Source organism: Anoplophora glabripennis, unplaced genomic scaffold, assembly GCF_000390285.2.
Source record: "Anoplophora glabripennis isolate ALB-LARVAE unplaced genomic scaffold, Agla_2.0 scaffold197, whole genome shotgun sequence".
NCBI lineage: Eukaryota > Metazoa > Arthropoda > Insecta > Coleoptera > Cerambycidae > Anoplophora > Anoplophora glabripennis.
In genome coordinates this window covers 694,672-713,567 of record NW_019416387.1, presented here as the reverse complement: position 1 = coordinate 713,567, position 18,896 = coordinate 694,672, and the positions used below count along the sequence as shown (strand labels likewise).

The window sequence follows — 18,896 nt, the reverse complement described above, 5'->3', positions numbered from 1 at the left end:
GTCAATTAGAGAGCGCTTCCAAAAAACAAGTAAACAACAGTGGCGCGTACAGAGGTAAAATGTAGTACATATGTGGAATTTAGGAAACAAATTGGATTTATAATAAATTACATTTAAAATTAATAGTTTATGAGAATAAAGGAATTTTTGTAGCAACAAGGGTGCCAGACCTGAATTGATCCCCTCGTCCCTTCATAATGTATAAAGAAATTAGTCAATTTGTAAAACCCTTATAGGCGTACTTCATTGGTTCCCTTGACAGGCAATGATTTATTACTTTGCATCGAATATGATTGTACTATAAGGGTATTGACTGTAACTTTTCAACTTCAAAGTGTCCTAAAGAAACGTTGATAGTTTCAAAGCACTGAGATTTTTTCCTAGTGCCGGTGTGTTTAAATTTATCGTTTTTGTTGAAAATCAATGTAACGAGAAATTTTTCACTTTTTATTCATTTCTTTTTAATTGAAAATGGTTTTTTAACAATAATTGGAGATATGTAATTTTCGTATTAAGAAATAAATGCGAATAATTGCGAAATTACAGAAAAAATGCGAATTAATGCGAAATATGGAAATAAACGAGAAGCGATCTCTTCTGGTAAAATTTGAAGGAGCTTGAATAAATTCACATGAAATCTAATGAAACGTGTCCCTCTATAGCTATTGCCACGCGGTTGTTCAGGAAACATTTCTGAGTCGTAAGTTTTCCAAAATTCCGTTTTTTTTAAATATCCCGCAAGATCTATATCCATCAATAAGCTTTATTGATGGATATGATATAGTCACTTTCATCGACAACTCTTCGATGCAGATGATAAAAGAGACACTCCTGATGTTCTTCAGGTTTTATGGACAACTAAATACGTTCCAGGCTGTTGGAAGAACATGTAGAAACGACAGCCATTCAGCAGTGTTGACTTTCAACTAACAGAATATCTGATACAGTCAGTTAAGTTAAATTTAAAAAAGTTGCGCCAATATTTTTTATAAAGTGAGAATTTATTTTATTTTACAACTATGTATTATGTGTGACTGACTTGAAGATTTGTTTTTGGTTTTATCGAATAAATGCGAAATTTTGGATTTTCGATTTTTGGTTTTGCGAGATTTGACTGTTTTTTTGCGAAAATTACGTGTCCCCAGCAATAATCCATATTCTCTTCGTGAAAACACGTTAATTATAATTAATTGTAAAAAATCAATTTTCCTCCAAGTTACAGCTCTTTGAAAATCCCTTAATTTTTGTGACTATGTAGTTTATATAATAATACGAGTCCATGAAAATAACGTTAATTAATTTTTTCTTCCGGCTCCCCAGTTGTTGATGTTGAGTGTTGAAAATCGATTTTTTGTTATAACTTTTTAAAATTTGTATACCTTTTATAAACTTCTTAATTTTTATTGCCATTTTTTTGTACTTATTTTAATGAAAAAGGTGTTATCGCTGTTGATAAAATGAACCATTTTCGAAAAATTTTTATACAGAGTGTTCTACAAGTTCTATGACAAACTTTTACAAATGATAGCTGGGTTAATTTCAAACATTTTTTCTTATAAGAACATAGGTCCGATTCGTTTTTGTTTAGAAGTTACAAGCATTTTCAAAAATATAATTTCATATTTCAATCAAAGTACCCTGACAAATAAAAATGATGGTTACTACAACAATAATTATTATTTGTGTAATTTTGTTTATTCATTTGACGCTTAATGTTAAAGTGCTAAATAAAAAATGCTGTTCACATAAGGAAAAATGTTTGAAATTAACCCAGCTACCGTTTGTCAAAGTTTGTCATAGAACTTGTAGAACACCCTGTATAAAAACATGTGACTTTATTTCTGCAAGACTTGCACAAGTCCGAGAGGTGGACAGTCGTTTCCTGGACATCCTGTATAAATATATTCTTGTTTTAATATTTTCTGAACGTAATATTCGAAATTTTGCAAACTTTTTTCGTTTTTTGGGATAAAGACCCATTGTTTGCATGTATTTTCAACTTTCTAGTTTTATTAGCGTCGTAGGAAATGAAGGTGACCGGTGCCTTTGTTTAGAAAAAGGAAAAAATTGTTACTCCACTGACAAATTATATATTTGATTGTTTCTTTAAAATATCTGTTAATTTTACAATAAAAAAGTGCTCTTGAGCTTTTTTTTTCGTAAGTTTGACCGTTTCCGAATAATGCATTTATTAAAAACGCTTCATGGTTAATAACTGCATTTAATAGAAATTAATCCGAAACGGATCGATCTAGATCCAGTGAATATACAGGGTGTCCCAGAATAACGTGTATAACGGTGTGGGAGATCACAGATTCGTGGACTCAAAATAGGCAGATTTAAGCTAATTCACCTATATCCGAAACTGCTTCGTTTGGCCGCTAGATGGCCTCAAAGTTTGTGAAAATTTTTTGAATTTTATAAATAACTCGAATACGTATTATTCGATTTTGATTATTTTTGGGGTGTGGACTTTTGTTTTCAATCTATACATTCTGGTAAACTTACAACTACAACTACAAAATTGATATATGGTGATAATATCCGTTCGTAACTTTTTCCTCTTTCGGGCAATAATGACAACTATTTTTTATTTGATAGGTGATATCATTTGGTAGTTTTTGAGCCTCTTGTAGAATTTTGTTTAAATGAGCGGTTTGGGTACAAAAAAGTTTTTTTAAATAAAAATAAAACATAAAACATAAAACATAAAACACACCACAGAAATGAGACAACCCCCAAATCCAAAGCCAAAGGCTGCGGAAGAGGGCTACACTTGAAAAAAACGCGGACAAACACCCATTATCCATCGACATTGCCAGTGCCGACACCGGGGATCGAACCCGGACCAGAATAGGAAGCCCAGCCGAGAAATGCTTGCCACCGCACTCTCGACCGACTGCGCTACCGTGGCGATAAATGTATACACTATCTTGCCACCCATATTACAGTGCTAGTAGGCTTTGATTTTGTAGGTTGACTGTAATTTCAGTTTGCTATTGTTTGGGATAGCATTACTATTGGCTCTATTATTCTGCCCAATAGACTGAATGGGGAATTTTATTTAGAATTTTTGCAAAACGTTATTACGCAGAGCCAACATGTGGTTTATGCATGATGTCGCTCCACCACATTTCACTGTAAATGTCCGGCTGTATCTGAACCAAAGATTCACTCGTCGATGGATCGATAGAGGGGATAATTTCCTGTTAACTGGCATGTTCGTTCACCAGACTAAACATCTTCCGACTATTATCTTTGGGACACTTTGAAAACAACAGTGCATGATTCCACATCCAACAGTGAACTGAGTTGTGGAGGCATATCCGAAATGCCATAAATGTTTTCAAAAATAGCCCTTAAGAATTGCAAAAGGTGTGCTTTAACTTTTTTCGCCGAATTAATTTTTAGTTTTTATAATAAGTTGTACTAAAAAACTCCGCACAAAATCAATGGAAAATGAGTCCCAGTCGATTCTGCTGAAATTGCAGTATGTTATAGTTTTCAACTTTCTTATCAGAAGTTGTCATGGGTCCAAAGTGATCCTATGAATAGTTTCAGAGATATAGAGGGGGAAGTATGTGATTTTGGCTGTAGGACTGAGTAAGCTTCACGAAGTTTCAAGTTAATGGATTCAAAAACTGAGGCATGTAATGAATTTTGACCAGTACGTACAATGCTTTTGGGATCGCTGAACTTGAATTCGGGGATAGTTTAGCTATCTAAGGTCACTTGGAGGTCAGGTAAAGGTCGTTTCAAGGTCAGACTGAAGGAAATAATTGTATTGAATTTCGACCAATGAGTGTATGGGTTTTTGGGCTCGCAGAATCTGAATCTGGAGATAGCGTAACCCTAAAGGTCACCTTCAAGTCAATTCAAGGTCATCTCAAGATCAAACTAAAGAAAAGGCTTGAATTGAATTTCTACCAGTGCGTTTATAAGTTTTTTGGGGGAGAACTGAATTCGGGGATAGCTTAGCCCTAGAAGGTTACATTTCGGTCAAGTCGAGATCATTTCAAGGTCAAAGTAAAGAAAAGGCCTTTCACGAATGTTAACCTGCAAGTATGTATGCTTTTGAGGGCGCTGAACCTGAATTCGGGGATAGTTTAGCCCTATAAGGTCACCTGCGGGGCATGAATTGAGATTAAGTCAAATGAAATGACCCTGATTTGTAAAAATAATCAAAATCGATTAATACATAATCGAGTTATTTACAAAATTAAAAAAATTTTCACGAACTTCACGAGGCCATCTAGCTGCCAAACGAAGCGATTTCGGGTCTTCCATTGTACACGTTATTCTGGGACACCCTGTATTTGTCGAAATAAACTGTCATGGAAAACTTGATACTAAAAATTAATGAAAAAAAAGTAAAAACTTGTGAATTTTTTATTTGACTACAAAATCGTCATTATTTAAATGTTTTTGATAAAATTTGTTATTGGCTCGTTTTGGGCGGTCGTGAATCCAGTGGCGTAAATAGTTTTTTTCTCAAAAAATCCCTAATGTGAAATATTATAATTTTACTCCTAAAAACGCCTTGGATTTTGTGGGATCACGCTCATTTTCCTTCACAAAGTACACTTCTTAAAAAAATCCGGTTAAAATCGCACAATAAATAAAGATTTTACAGGGTGGCTTAAAAATAATGCGTCACACTGTATGTGATATTTTTCGAAAAATGTATAATTTCATTTAAATTCAATATTTCCTTTCTCTGAGAACAGAAGACTTACCTCTACATTCCCCCCAGTAGAAGCCGTCGGCGTCCTTGTCGCCCCACACCTTGATCGTGTCCCCCTCCGAGAACGGCAGCTCCTCGTCGCAGGCGTCCGGATTGGGGGACATGGTGGCGGGGTCGTAGTCGAAGAGGGCGACGAAGAACCTGGCCCTCTTCTGCGGATTCGGGGGGTTGTTCGGGTTGCTCTGGCCGCTGTTGGAGTTGCCCCTCGCTCCTTGCATCCCCTGCATCTGCTGGTTACGCTGCGACATGCGCTGGGTAGGCTGGCTCGAGATGGCTGCGGAATTCAAGTATTCGTCGCGTTACGACAAGCACCTGTTTATCGTCGGTTCATTCGTTAAGTGCAAAGTGGCATACTTTAATTTTTCTCCGTGTAATTTTTAAATTTAAAGGAGAAGGCGGGGAGAATTCAAGTAAGCCACTTTTCGAAAGTAAATTTTACCGGAAAAGTTCTAATCTGCCACAAAAAAAAAATGTGTTCACGCATCTAAGTTTTACCAAACTAGTTTAACTATCGATATCTAAAGTTGTCGTCAATTACTACGGTTCCTAGATAATGCATCCTGATCTCTAAATGTCATGCATTAGTAACATTACCTTTATTATATACAAAACCTTACCTAATTAAGGAAAAGTGTAAATTTGTGCGAGGTCTGCCGGAGTGGTAGGTCTTTTTTTATACCACAAAACTTTATCTTTGACATATCAGTGTCAATACCTTACCTAAGTGTAAAGTGTACAAAGTTTGTTGGTGCAGTGGTGTGATGGCCTATTGGGTGTGGTAGTTTTTTGTTATTTTGGAAAACATTGAAACCCCTACTTTTCGCATAAGTAACTAGTAATATGCTGTTTACAGTAAGAATTTTATACCCTTTAGGGTGCGTTTTACAATGCAAGTACAAACCAAGTATAAGGCTATACGTTCCTTGAAAAGGGCGTTAGAGGGCACGAAAATGAACAACTTTTATTAAGCAACTGATGGTTTAAATGCTTCCGTTTTCGAGAAAATTAATTAAGAAAATTAACCACAAATGTAAACCGACCCTGTGCATCTTGTGCACGTGTGTTGTGTGTTGCAGTATTACTTAGCCGGCGTATAAAACTAACAGTACCGTGTGGCGTGTAGTACGGGAAGATTTATTACACCCCCATCATGTACAAAAGGTTCAAGCGTTATATAACAATGATTTTCAGCCCCGTGTGGAATTTTGCTAGTAGTTTCAACTTCAAATAGCAAAATATGGATTTTACAAGCAAGGTGCTTTTTACGGATGAATATTGTTTTACTGCAGACGGCATACTAATTTTTTTTAACATTCACTATCGGTGTGATGCAAATTCTCACATTGTATACAGAGATTCCGGTTCAATGAATGTGTGGAGTGGTGTTTTTGGTGACAGAATTTTAATCGTCGTTTGGAAGCATGTTTATTAGCACATAGAAACAACATTAAATAATTTTTATAGAGCATCATCTATTGGTAAGTAATTCGTTTATTCGTTTAATTTTTGTGTTACTTTTAAACGAGATTTGAATAAATTTCAGAATTTTCGAACACAAAATTTAAAATGTCAAAACCGCAATCAGCGTTTTCGCACTACGGCGCGCGGCAACTTCGATATCGCACCAGGGACAGCTATAAATTTGTTTAAACCTTGATGTGGATTTTTTCCAATTTAAAACGTAATGTTTTGCACCATCAGTTGCTTAATAAATGTTGCTTATTTTCGTGCCCTCTACCACCGTTTTCAAGGAATGCACTTATTTCAGAAACACCCTGTATACCAATTGTCCCATTTTAAGCGTGAATATACACGTGAATATCTCGATAGTGAAGCCTCCGATCCAAAAATGACCTAAATGAAAGTTGTTCAGTTCATTAAGGGAAAGCAGTTGATGACCTTAAATTTTACTTAACCGTGAAGGTCAATTGAACGTCAACTTCATAATTTTAAATTGGGTCTTCTATTTTTACCCTGGGAATGAATTCGGTAGAAAATTTTACATCTGGATGTGATCTCAACTTTAACCTTGCGTTAAGGTCAAGGTCACAGAGAGTTCAAGTGATTTGTTACCGCTGAAGTAGCCTCGAAATAATGTTTGCCCCCGAAAGTTGATGGAATTTTTATTAAGTTACTCAATTACGATTTTGAATTTGACCTTGACCTCTACCTTCAAGGTCAATTGAATGTCAACTACGGAAATTGATCTTGACGACCTCTGCAAATGTTGTCAAGGATGTTTGGGTCCATTTGAAGGTTGATTAAAGGTTGAATTTGTTTCATTTTATGTTGGAACCTGTATTCCTGATACTTGATACCTGAAAAAGCGGTACCCGAATATATTTCAAAGTAAGGTATCAAATTAAAAGTTAATATAAAGAGCAAATCGAGAGTTAATGTTATCGAAATGGAATACTATCGAAAGGATTTCAAAGATTCAGTAATAGTGGTGTGATATTTTTAAAGTTTTTTGAAAAATTAAAAATATTTCGTTACTATTCCAGGGTTAACTCTTGATTTGATCTTCAAATGAACTTTTAATTCGTGTTCGGTTGAAAAATTTAACGCTTTTCCAGGATCCAACCTCATAATATAAAAAGAAACAAAGTCAACCTTCAAATGACCTTCAAGATTAAATTCAAGGTCACCGATCCATGGTACTGAATATCTTTATAAACATTTGTGGAGGTCATCAGGGTCGATTTCTATTGTCGACCATCAAATGACCTTGAAGGTCAAGGTCAAATACAAGGTCATAATTGAGTACCTCGATGAAAGTCCCATCGACTTTGGGGGCAAGTAAATATCTTATTTCGAGGTTACTTCAAGGTTGACGAATCATTTGAACTCGCTGTGACCTTGACCTTGACCGCATGTTTGCCGTGTTTTATTCTGATTTATGTCAGTTCACTTGAACTAAATCTGAACGCTGTATCTACTACGTCGTTTTTCGGCGGTTCTTCTTCGTATAGTTATACCGAAGCTACAAGCAATGCGAACGCTGTTATACTTGGAATAAATCGAAGTATGTATAAGATATCCAGAGAATAATTATACAGAACTTTATACTTGCATCGGCCCTTAATAACCGAATTTCCCATAAATCACGTATATCTCATCTATACTCCAGTACCAAAACGGTAGATAGTGATTCATTCTCAATATGTAGATCGAGGAGTGCGATTCCATGGGCGTATCACTCTAAAGGATTTCAAAAATAGTTAAATATGGAACAAATAGATATGTCGATTTTGGTAAAAACTAGAATACTGTTACAAATTTTCAGTTACCTTGATGTCCAACAGGTAGGCAAGTATTCTCTTTATATATAGTTCTGTCCTGATAGGCAAAGCTGGCGTACTACCACCTTTTTCTTTTTTTTTTTTTTGATGGGACGTAGCCAATGTGTTTCGATAAATGGACAGGTGACCGCTGGAAAAGTCTACTTACGTAATGTTGCAACAGTAAAATGAGACGAGGGGCTTTTCAGGAACTGTTACCTTATTAATCCGATTATTAGGATCAGTGACGTTGTCGTTCGGAAAGCAAAGAAAGGAATCAGATTTTAACCTTGTGTTCTGATACAAAGTAGAATAAATGGATCAGCTGTTTTATATAACCTTAAAATTTAGATAGTTCATTGGTTCGTTCAATGCATGATCAGCCGAAGGCAGAGATCACTAAAAAAAAATAAACGTATGCGCAAAGTAGTATAGAAAAAAGATTCTTCTTTTAGATATTCTTCATCTTCACCCTCATACACCCAGATAAAATTTGTAATAGTTGTACTTTTAACCTCGTATCTTTATATTCAATAAGTTTCCATTCAACCATTCCATAATTTCTCCTTTTCTTCATGCAACTTTTCTATCCGTCGGCCATGGTAAGGCGTACTATCCATGACAATCACTGCACCAGATTCATTTGTCCATATTTCACCGAGATAACAAAGTTTTCATTTTCGTAGTACGACACTGTATTTTTTTTCTAAATGTATTGGAACACTATGCAAAATGAACAGCACGTTAAAATTTTCATGCAGAGAATCGCAAAATTATTTTATCAAATTAAGAAATAGTAAAAATTGTGATTTGATGTCTCTACCGTTTACTATTTTGGCACTGGGGTATAGAACCTTGATTTCCCTATTTCACGTAGTTTGTAATTCCCCAGACCGCCACCAGGTGGCCTTTTGAATGAAAATTACGTCACAACGTGCCTCTATTCATTTAATTACGTATCATTGTGTAAATGCGAATATTTACTGACTATTTATAAAACTAAGAACAGAGCAACCAATAGTCGCGCGTGATTTTACTCGACCGAAGTTAATAGCAGGTTTCAACGGTTTTCCGACGTAACGTTACCTTGCTGCTGCTGGTAATACTGTTGCTGTTGAGCCTGTTGTTGCTGCTGTTGTTGCTGCTGCTGTTGCTCGGCCCTCTGCTGCTGCGACTGCCTGTGCTGCGGCCTCTGCTGGTACTGCCTCTGGTTCCGTCTTTCTAACATTTCGTCCTCGGACAAGTTGCCCTCGTAATTCTCTTTAGTTATTTCTGCAACGCATCGTTGTGCTACTATTTAGGAAATAGCAATATCTGAGAAAACGATTAGTATTCCTTCGTTTGACACCAATTTCTACCTCAAAATCTAATCGGACCACCATAGCATTCATCAACTAATTTAATCTAAGTATTGCCGTTGACTATTTTAAGCCATTTTTATACTAGAAGCTGCCTAACACCTATCCAAATGTATATTTTTAATAACCATGCCAATAAGATACTGTCTACTCCTACTCGTTTAATAATACTGTTATGGGTCACAGGGGGGGAGGGAGGGGACACTGTCAGAAAAACCTTCCACAGGTATCTGTTTTGTGTGTTGTTTAATAATGGAAAAATTAAGTTCTCGACCAATGCAATCAGACCTAGGTATTATTCAAGTATAATGTACAATGTAATATTCAATACAATATTTGTGTAATCAGTATTCCAGTATTGAATAGTTTTATTTGACAGTAATCAGTATTCATCACATTAAGATGTGATTCTTTAATATTCGTAAATATTTGAGAATAAATATGTGTGTGTATTATATCCATAATACTCCGGTAAAATCTTAAAACCTACTTGAGTAATATTCAATACAAAATTTGTGTATTCAGTACTCAACTATTGAATATTTTTATCCGACGGTATTCAGTATTCGTATTCATCACTTTCAGATATGTATTCAGGATTCAGTACCTATTCGGAAATACATAATAAATTCATTAAGAGTGAAAATGTTTTATGAATAATAAGGTATCCATGAATACCCAAGGACTCATGAATATTTAGGATTCATGAATACACAGAAATCATTACGTTATCTATAACAGTCCGGTAAAATCATCAAATTTACATGAGCAATATTCAAAGAATATTTGTGTAATCACTATTTAAGGATCGAATACTTTTATTTGACAATATTCAATATTCGTATTCATCACTATGAGATATGATATAATTCTTTAATATTCATAAATATTTTAGAATTAATATGTGCGTGTATATTACATCCATAATAGTCCGGTAAAATCTTAAAACCTACTTGAGTATTGAATACTTTTATCTGACAGTATTCAGTATTCGTATTCATCACTTTTAGATATGTATTCAGGATTCAGTTCTTGGAAATAGCGTTAATGAAGAATGAAATTGTTTTATGAATAAAAGGGTATCCATGAATACCCAAGGACTCGCGAATATTTAGTACTTTAATACTCATGAATACTCTAAACTCATTATCTGTGTGTATAATAAATCTATCAGTCAGGTAAAATATTATAATTTACATAAGTAACATTCAATACAATATTTGTGTAATCTGTATTCAAGGATTGAATACTTTTATGTGACAGTATTCATTATTCGTATTCGTTACTGTAAGATATGATGTAAATGAGAATTAATATGTCTGTATATTATATTCATAATAGTCAGGTGCTTGAGTATCATTTGGTACGACATTTATGCAATCAGTACTCATGTACTGAATACTTTGATTTGACAGTACTCAATGTTCGTATTCATCACTTTTAGATATGTATTCAGTACTCAGTACATTTATTAATAGTGACAGTGTTTTATGAATATCCAAGGACTCTTAAATGATTAAGGTATTATGAATACTTGAATACTCAGAAATCATTATACGTGTGTACTGTGTCCAGCAGAATTTTAAAATTTACAAGAGTGTAATATTCAATAGAATATTTGTGCAATCAGTATTCAAGTATTGAATACTTTTATTTGACAGTATTCGATATTCGCATTCATCATTTGTAGATATGTATTCGGGACTAACGATCAGTACTCGGAAATAGTATCCAAGTAATCAACAAATTGAAAAAAACTTTTTTGTTAATTCAAAAATATACAGGGTATTTAAAGACTGACCTTATAAAATGCCTCATTTCATGTTTATACTATTTCAGTTTGATTAATTTCCTTTTGTTTTTAATACAACAATAGCTTATTTTTTATCTTTAACCTCCAAGGTAAGTATTCAACATTGTATTCATGTAACGTGTACTTGAATACAAGTATTCTGGATTCAAATACTCTTTGAATGTTGTATTCAGGATTCAAGTATTTATGGGCACTTTTTTCAACATAGTATTCAGTGTTCATGTGTTAAATATGTACTTTTTCTGTATTTATACCCAGCTCTGATTGCAGTGCAGTTAAAGATAAGTAAAAAAATGGATAGGTATAACGAATATTCTAACAAATATCATAATTACTGTAAAATTTTTTGAAGAATCATTATAAAGTTACATTTTGAGTACACTGAGCTCAGGTATTTCGTCTATCTGATCTCAATATGTTTTACAAACCGTTTTCTATAAAAAAAATTATTGTAATTTTGATATAAAGCATAGTTGTTGGACCGACGTATCTGAGAATGGTTTTGCTCACAGTGTCGATACTGTTCGGTATTAGAAATAAATATAAAAAAAAAAAAATGTTACCGATCGATGGAATCCCACTCTGTTGGCGGTGGGTCGTAGAATTTGGGAATATTTCCTTGTCGCTCAAGTTCTCATCCGGTTCTATGACCTGTTACGGGTAAACCACGTCAAATACACTATAAAAAATATATATCACCAACTAACCTGCTGCCCCTGCTGATTGGGCTGCTGCCTAGGCATCTGCTGCCTTATGTGCGCCGGCATCACCGCCGAGTGGGGTTGCTGCCTCGACTTGGCCGCTCCCCCCCTTAGAACGCTCAATGGGATTAGCGTCGGGACGCTATCCGCCGACTGGCTGTCTCTGGCCTTGGTGCGCACGGTGACGTGTTTGGGATTCAGTCCCAGCAGCTTGCTGATGTCTATAAGAGCGTGGTCTCCCGTGGGACTGTCGACGTCGGTGACCTTCTTCCCGTCGGCGTAGACGGCGTAGCCGGTGATGGTGGAGCCCGGGTGGTGCGGGGTGAGGATGGGGTGCCAGGTCACCAGCAGCGTGCCGTCTTGGGGGCCTGCGAAGGTGAAAAGTATAGGATTTCGTTAAGAATGCGAGATTCCTGGAGGTCAAAATAGGACGATAGGTCAAAACATGTTTTAATTCAATGCCATTTACTCAAATTTACTTGACTCTTTTTTTACTTATTCAGGCACTTCATCAGGTGAATCAGTGCTAGACATCTTAAATGAATTCAAAACAACATACAACAGCAACAAAATTAAACCGCAAATGATACGCACAAAAAATATCAGTTTTTACCTGGTTCGACTAGAATATCGCTGGGCGGATCGGGCAGCCCCTTCGGCAACGTCCTGAAATCCGTGTGAGCCGCCGCCGGCATGGGCAGCTCCTCCGCCAGATTAGCCACGTTCTGGGCCGCCCTGTGGTGCTTGGCCCTCACCGTCACCCTGTACTGGGTGTTGGGCGCCAGACCCGTGATGGTGTGCCTGTAAACCCCCGGTTTGACAGTGCGCACCTCCACGTTGTTGACGCAAACCACGTGCTGGTGGTTGGAGTTGGCCGGCAACCAGCTTATTACCGCCGAGGTGGAGGTGATATTGGAGGCGCGCACGGCGCTGGGTCCAAGGGAATGGGTGTCCCGGCCTATGATCATGGTACAGGCGGCGTCACGCGACGTACGACGGTTGGCTGTGACCGAGCGCACGCTGATGCGGTGGGGCTGTGTTAAATTACGGCAAATAAGCATCGTGATATACAGGGTCGATAATATGAAGGAAACAACAAAGAAAAATTAAGTATACAGGATCAGCTAAAGAGTCGTGGTGAAAAGTTGTTTTTTCTTTAATGGGAAAACTCTGTATATTATTCCATATTTCAATTCTATTCGAAATTCTAAACAAAATTTATATGGCAGATCATGTTCCTAAATTAACCGTTTTCGAACTTTTTACTATTCTCAAATTTATTAAAGGTAAGGGGACAAGGCCGAATTAACCTATAACGAGGCCTGGGACAACAAATTATACGCAGGCTATCTTACTAAATAAAAAAAAACGATATTAAATTTCAAAATCTAAATAGAATTTTATTTGATTCGAAAAAAAAGTCACGCTATCAGCAACTTGTCGATATAAAATTTCAAAACCTAAACACTTTTTGGATTGATTCTAAAAAGAGAATTTGCCAGATCTTGCCGAGGCCCCCCGATTTCGTGAGGTCTGGGGCTACAACACCCGTAGACCCTTAGATGCGGCCCTGAAAACGGGTCCCAAATTATGGATATTTATTTTGGAAATAACACAAGGTGGAGGATATGGATATAATTTCATTTTATTATTAGTTTTTTACAGAAAAATAAATAAATAATTGTTAAGGGTTGATAAAAATGTATGACCGAAAAAATGTATTTTTTAATGAATGCCCTAGAAATTTTAAATTTTACGAAAACAACAGTTATGCCAGAATAAAAAAGGAGAGAAAACAAGTTTTCATTGGAATTCTATTTTATAGGGTGCTCAAAGTGTTCACCATTTTAGTCCGGGCGAATTAGGTTTTGTTTTTCAAAAATCGGGCCTACCTCGAATTTTATGGGCTTAAAAAAATACACAGAATAAAAGCCTACATTTGTGTATTTGTAGAAAAATTGCCCTTTCTTCAGTTTTTCGCTTATATCTCCGAAAATAAGCCCCTAATCGACATGAGGTATACTTATCGATTTAGTTCCTGAGGAAATTTGCTACAAGAATAGGCTTTTGCGAAGGCTCGCAAAATTTTTTTAAAATGCAAAAATAACCGGGAAAAAAAAAAGGGCAAAAATTTTCAGCATTAAATAAAAAGAACGAATTTGACTGATTTTGGATGAAACTACAGGAAAAGGTAATTGTTGGGGTGCTCAACAAATACCCGCAATCCGGACCCCCAATTTCAAAATGGCGGCCTATTGCAAAATTATAAAGTCGAAAACGCGAGCGGATATATCTTCTGCCCAAGTCAAGGTATCGAAATTTTGTAAAAAAGGATCGAAAGGTAATTACATTATCTCGCGTCTGTGCAAATTTCAGATTTNTGAGAAAACACCATTTTAAACGCTTTTTAAAACGAAAATATTCAAATTGATAGCGGCGATATAGCGCTTTGACAGATGACGTTTAAGTTCATTTGCTATACGCTACGCCCTACGTCCAAATTTTCAGAACCAACTTGACCACGTTTTTATTTGAACGCTCGTTATCTTCTGCCCAAGTCAAGGTATCGAAATTTGGTAAAAAAGGATCGAAAGGTAATTACATTATCTCGCGTCTGTGCAAATTTCAGATTTTTAAGTTGCAAAATAAAAGTTATTAACAAAGAACCAAAAAACTGGTAACTAGAGTCCTTATCTCGGCAATTTTTTAATATTTTGGCTGTTCTATTTTGGCTGTTCTATTTAATATTTTAGAATAAACTTGGTCTCGTTGTAAAGTAGAAGACTACCTTTATACGCTGATTTTTTTTTGAATGGATTCGACCAAGTAAACGTTCGTTAAAGACAGCGTGATCCGCGTGGCTTAGCGGTAGCCAGGAGAGGGGAGCGCTGTGACGTCATAGTGCCCATGTTGCGCTCGACTTCTCAAAATTCTTACTTAACAAATGGATTGTGGCACTTAGAAAGCAGCTACCGGGATGATTTTTTTAAATCAATTTATTTTTACCGCTCTTTCGAATGGTGTAAGCAAAAGTCTTTGAAAGTCAACGCCAGATCCAGAAAAATTTATTTTTATTGACTTTTCAGGTTTTCATTTGTAATTTCATTGTGCTTTCGATATTTTGAAAAGTAAGGAGGTATTTTTACGTATTTAAAAACAAAAATCGGTTGATTTAGAAATACGTTCTCGATCGGGATGCAATTCATGAAAAATATTCACTACTTCGTCACAACTTCGTCTTCTATCACTATCTTCTATGATCATTAAAACTTCGATACGCTCGGTTTCACTTAAACGTGCCATTTTTGCGAGAAAATTATTCATGTATTTTTGACATGTGTTGTCAAAATAATCATTATTAGACAAAAGAACGACAGTGTGTTGTTATGGAGCTAGAAACTTTCAAAGGTAAACTTGATGGAAATGGTAAACTTAAAGGACAAATATTTTTTTTACGACTGCCTTGCAAAAGGGGGTTTTGCGCACGGAAAACACGCTCTGGAAATGGTATTTTGCACACGCCGTGTGCTAAATATTTTGCACATGGTTATGTCATCTTTGCACACGCGTCTCCAGATTGTGATTTTTGTTTGATGTTGTCACCCAAATTATGCAATGTTTCAAGTTGGCTGAGTTTCATTGCAACCGTCACGGCTCCTTTATTTTGTTGATTAGATACTTCAAAAATTGTTGAATTCCCGAAGTTTGGGTGTGAAAATGTGTGATTCTGAAGAGATTTTACAGAAAGCAAGCGAAATATGTTCGGAACTGCTGCCCACAAAATCCAGAAGCAGGTATGAAGCTGAGTTAAGCCGATTTATGGACTGGCGACTAGCCAAAAATGTCCAAACTTTCTCAGAAAACGCAGTAATGGTGTATTTTGAAGAACTATCTAAGAAATATAAATCTTCGACGTTGTGGACGATTTTTTCGATGCTCAAGTCAACGTTAAGTGCCAATCACAACATAGATCTTGGAAGCTATAAAAAGTTGCAAGCGCTAATCAAACGAAAATCCGAAAACTACGTCCCAAAGAAGTCCCAAATCCTCACAGAAGATGATTTTTGCCGGTTTTTGACGAAAGCATCAGACGACAAATATTTACTTATCAAGGCGGTGGTGGCAGTTGGACTATCTGGGGCATGTCGAAGGGAGGAATTATGTTATCTCAAAATAGAAGACACCAAAGATTTCGGCAGTGCTATGCTGATTAAACTGAAGAATACAAAAACAAAGGTACCAAGGTGTTTTACAATTACAGGAAACCTTTACACTATCTTAAAAAAGTACTGTGCTCTTCGTCCTCCTAATCTGAAGACAGGCAGGTTTTTTTTAAACTATCAAAACGGAAAATGTTCAAGCCAAAACGTTGGCATCAACAAAATTGGAAACATGGCTAGGGAAATCGCCAAGTTTTTGATGCTAGAGAATCCAGAAAGTTACACGGGACATTGTTTTCGGCGTTCATCGGCCACAATTTTAGTCAATTCTGGCTCAAATCTGCTTGCCCTCAAACGCCATGGAGGGTGGAAATCCAGTACAGTTGCCGAAGGCTACGTTGATGACTGTTTGAGAAATAAAATGGAAGTTTCGAAAAAGATAGAGTCTTCAGTGTCTTCTGCTGCCACAGAACCAGAACAACGATCGTCTACTGGAATACAACAAGAAAACAACGACCGCACGCTGAAAAACTGCACTAAAAACACGACACCAAAAATATTCTCTATTACCGAAAACAAGGTGCACAATAATACTGCTTTTCCCAGCGTAACCTTGAAGGAATGTTCAAATGTTACCATAAATATTAAATATTAGTTTCTTTTGTTAATGCGTTAGCAATTTTCTTAATAAAAACGAGTTAAATTAAAAGTTGTATTTAATTTATTTTGTTAATGCGTTGGCAATTTTAGTCATAAAAACGATTTAAATTAAAATTTGATTTTTGTGGTCTCTGTTTGCAGTCGTATAAAAAGTATCGTAAAAAACTCGTTTGAAAATCTCTTTGCACACTCGCTCGACTTGTGGACCTCGCCTTCGGCTCGGTCCACCAATATGTCTCGCTCGTGTGCAAAGAGTCGTTTTCAAAGCTTGTTGTTTAATATACTATTGTATAATTTATAAGAAAATGATCTTCAAAGTTCGATATTTTGAAAACGGTTAGGTTTAGGTACATAATGTAGTATATGAATTTTGTTTAGAATTTCGGGGAGAATTGAAATACGGAATAATATACAGTGTGTTTCATTAAAGAAAAAGCATCTTTGTTTCCTTACGACTTTATGACTGACCCTGCATACCAAATTTTTCTTTATTGTAACAGATTTAAAAAACCCTAAAACGTTTGTGTCTTATGATTTTTCAATAGCTATCTTACGTTAGGAGATAATCGACCGTTTCCATACATATCAGCGACCCTGTATATTTGTTAATATACAGGATGTTTTCTAAGTATATGTCATAACTTTAAAAGGTTATTCCTTGGGTTATTTTAAACTAAAAAGCTTTAATGTGTCTTGAACCAGTTCTATACAAGGTGTTGAAGCTTAGAAAAATATTATCTGAAGCTATTTACTCGTATTTGTGGCATAATTTTCATTTTTCTTTGTCTGTATTTATTGAAAATTTGCCTTCTCTGAACAAAATTTAAAGAAACAACTTGATAGACAACATACAACAAGCGCAATTCGAAAATGTCCGTTACTTTTTGATCAAACCTCGTATACACTGTGCAAATAATCTGTTGCAGTAAATAATACGTGATGACAGAAGCACTGCACCGAGAAAAAAAAAGATTCGTAAACAAAACCACTCACCCTGTTGCTGTCCACCCCCTCCACCAGAGCCCTGGTCCTCTCTGTGGCCTTGATGGTGGTCTTGAGCACTCCGTCGACGTACACGTGGTAGCTCTCGATCTGATTCCCTGGCCCCGTCCCGTCAGGCGCAGTCCACGATATCAACACGCTCTTGTTGAGCTGCCGCTCGAGGGTGAGTTGCCTGGGGGCCGGCACTAACACCGAGAAGAAAAGGTCAGCTGGAGGTCAAAGCTAGGTCAGTCTAAGGCTACAGGTGCAGAGGGGGGCCAACCCAACGGTCGGAAGGTCGTTTCTCTGTTTTTAGTCAGCTCGACAGTGGGGGGGACGGGGTGTGTGAGATCGAACGAGGTGTGTAAGTTTGAGATATTCGGCGAAAATAAGAAGGGGATAGTGAGAGAAAGAAGGCTTAAGACACAGGAGGTAAAGAAGAATTAGATAACAGCTGAGAGCGAGCATAGAAGGTAGAAAAAGAGATTAAGCTATATAGTCCAGTTGGTAGAGGTTCGGCCTCTGTCAAACCTTGATAATCCGGAAATAACTACACAGGCCTAATTTAAATAATGAGTACAATAACAGGCTAATTTGCTGACAAAGTATTTTATCATCAGGAAAAAAGTGTTTAACAATTTAATAGTGAAAAAAAAAAATTTTAGTAGTTTTCTTTAAATAACTCAGGGGGATGACTTTGAACGAAAAAATGCTGAGAACCTGATTTTGTTCGTAATAAAAATAGCTACAAAATGGCGGTGGTCCGATTACGAAATTTGCAATAACAAAGCCGTGAGATTGAAAAAACGGTATAAAACGCCAATTTTTTTAAGTTGCTGTAAAAATGTCAATTATAAACAAAAAGTGATAAAACTTTCGAAAACTATAGTTCAATATATATACAATAATGACGCTAAAGCCGAAAATCAGGAGAGCAAAACTTTTTGTTCTATAAGGTGTTATACATTCATCGGCATCTGAAACTCGAAACTTTGCCAAATTTGTTCGAAGCTTTGCTGACACTTGAAATTTGGTACACACATAGTGTAAATATGCAGAAACCAAAAGCAATTTGCAAAATTCAAGTATCTTCATTTTTGCAGTTTTGGTAAGGTTTTATACGTCACCCTAGTTTTATACGTCACCGTTTTTTTAATTTTTGGACGTATATTTATGTATATTTATAAAATATTCCATT

At 36.1% G+C, this 18,896-nt stretch overlaps 2 protein-coding genes across 2 annotated transcripts in view; one reads left to right on the top strand and one right to left on the bottom strand.

Moving 5' to 3' along the window:
- The window catches only part of LOC108904894 (retinaldehyde-binding protein 1-like), a 121,733-nt gene that overhangs the window by 1,948 nt on the left and 100,889 nt on the right, over window positions 1-18,896 (top strand). The gene's annotated exons all lie outside the window — the stretch shown is intronic.
- The window catches only part of LOC108904895, a 79,806-nt gene that overhangs the window by 21,271 nt on the left and 39,639 nt on the right, over window positions 1-18,896 (bottom strand). The window contains exons 8-13 of the mRNA XM_023454403.1: window positions 17,711-17,928; window positions 12,511-12,931; window positions 11,904-12,265; window positions 11,760-11,847; window positions 9,107-9,315; window positions 4,737-4,974 (exon numbers count right to left, since the gene is read on the bottom strand). Coding sequence (XP_023310171.1) covers window positions 4,737-4,974; window positions 9,107-9,315; window positions 11,760-11,847; window positions 11,904-12,265; window positions 12,511-12,931; window positions 17,711-17,928 — 1,536 coding nt within the window. The remainder of the gene's footprint in view (window positions 1-4,736; window positions 4,975-9,106; window positions 9,316-11,759; window positions 11,848-11,903; window positions 12,266-12,510; window positions 12,932-17,710; window positions 17,929-18,896) is intronic.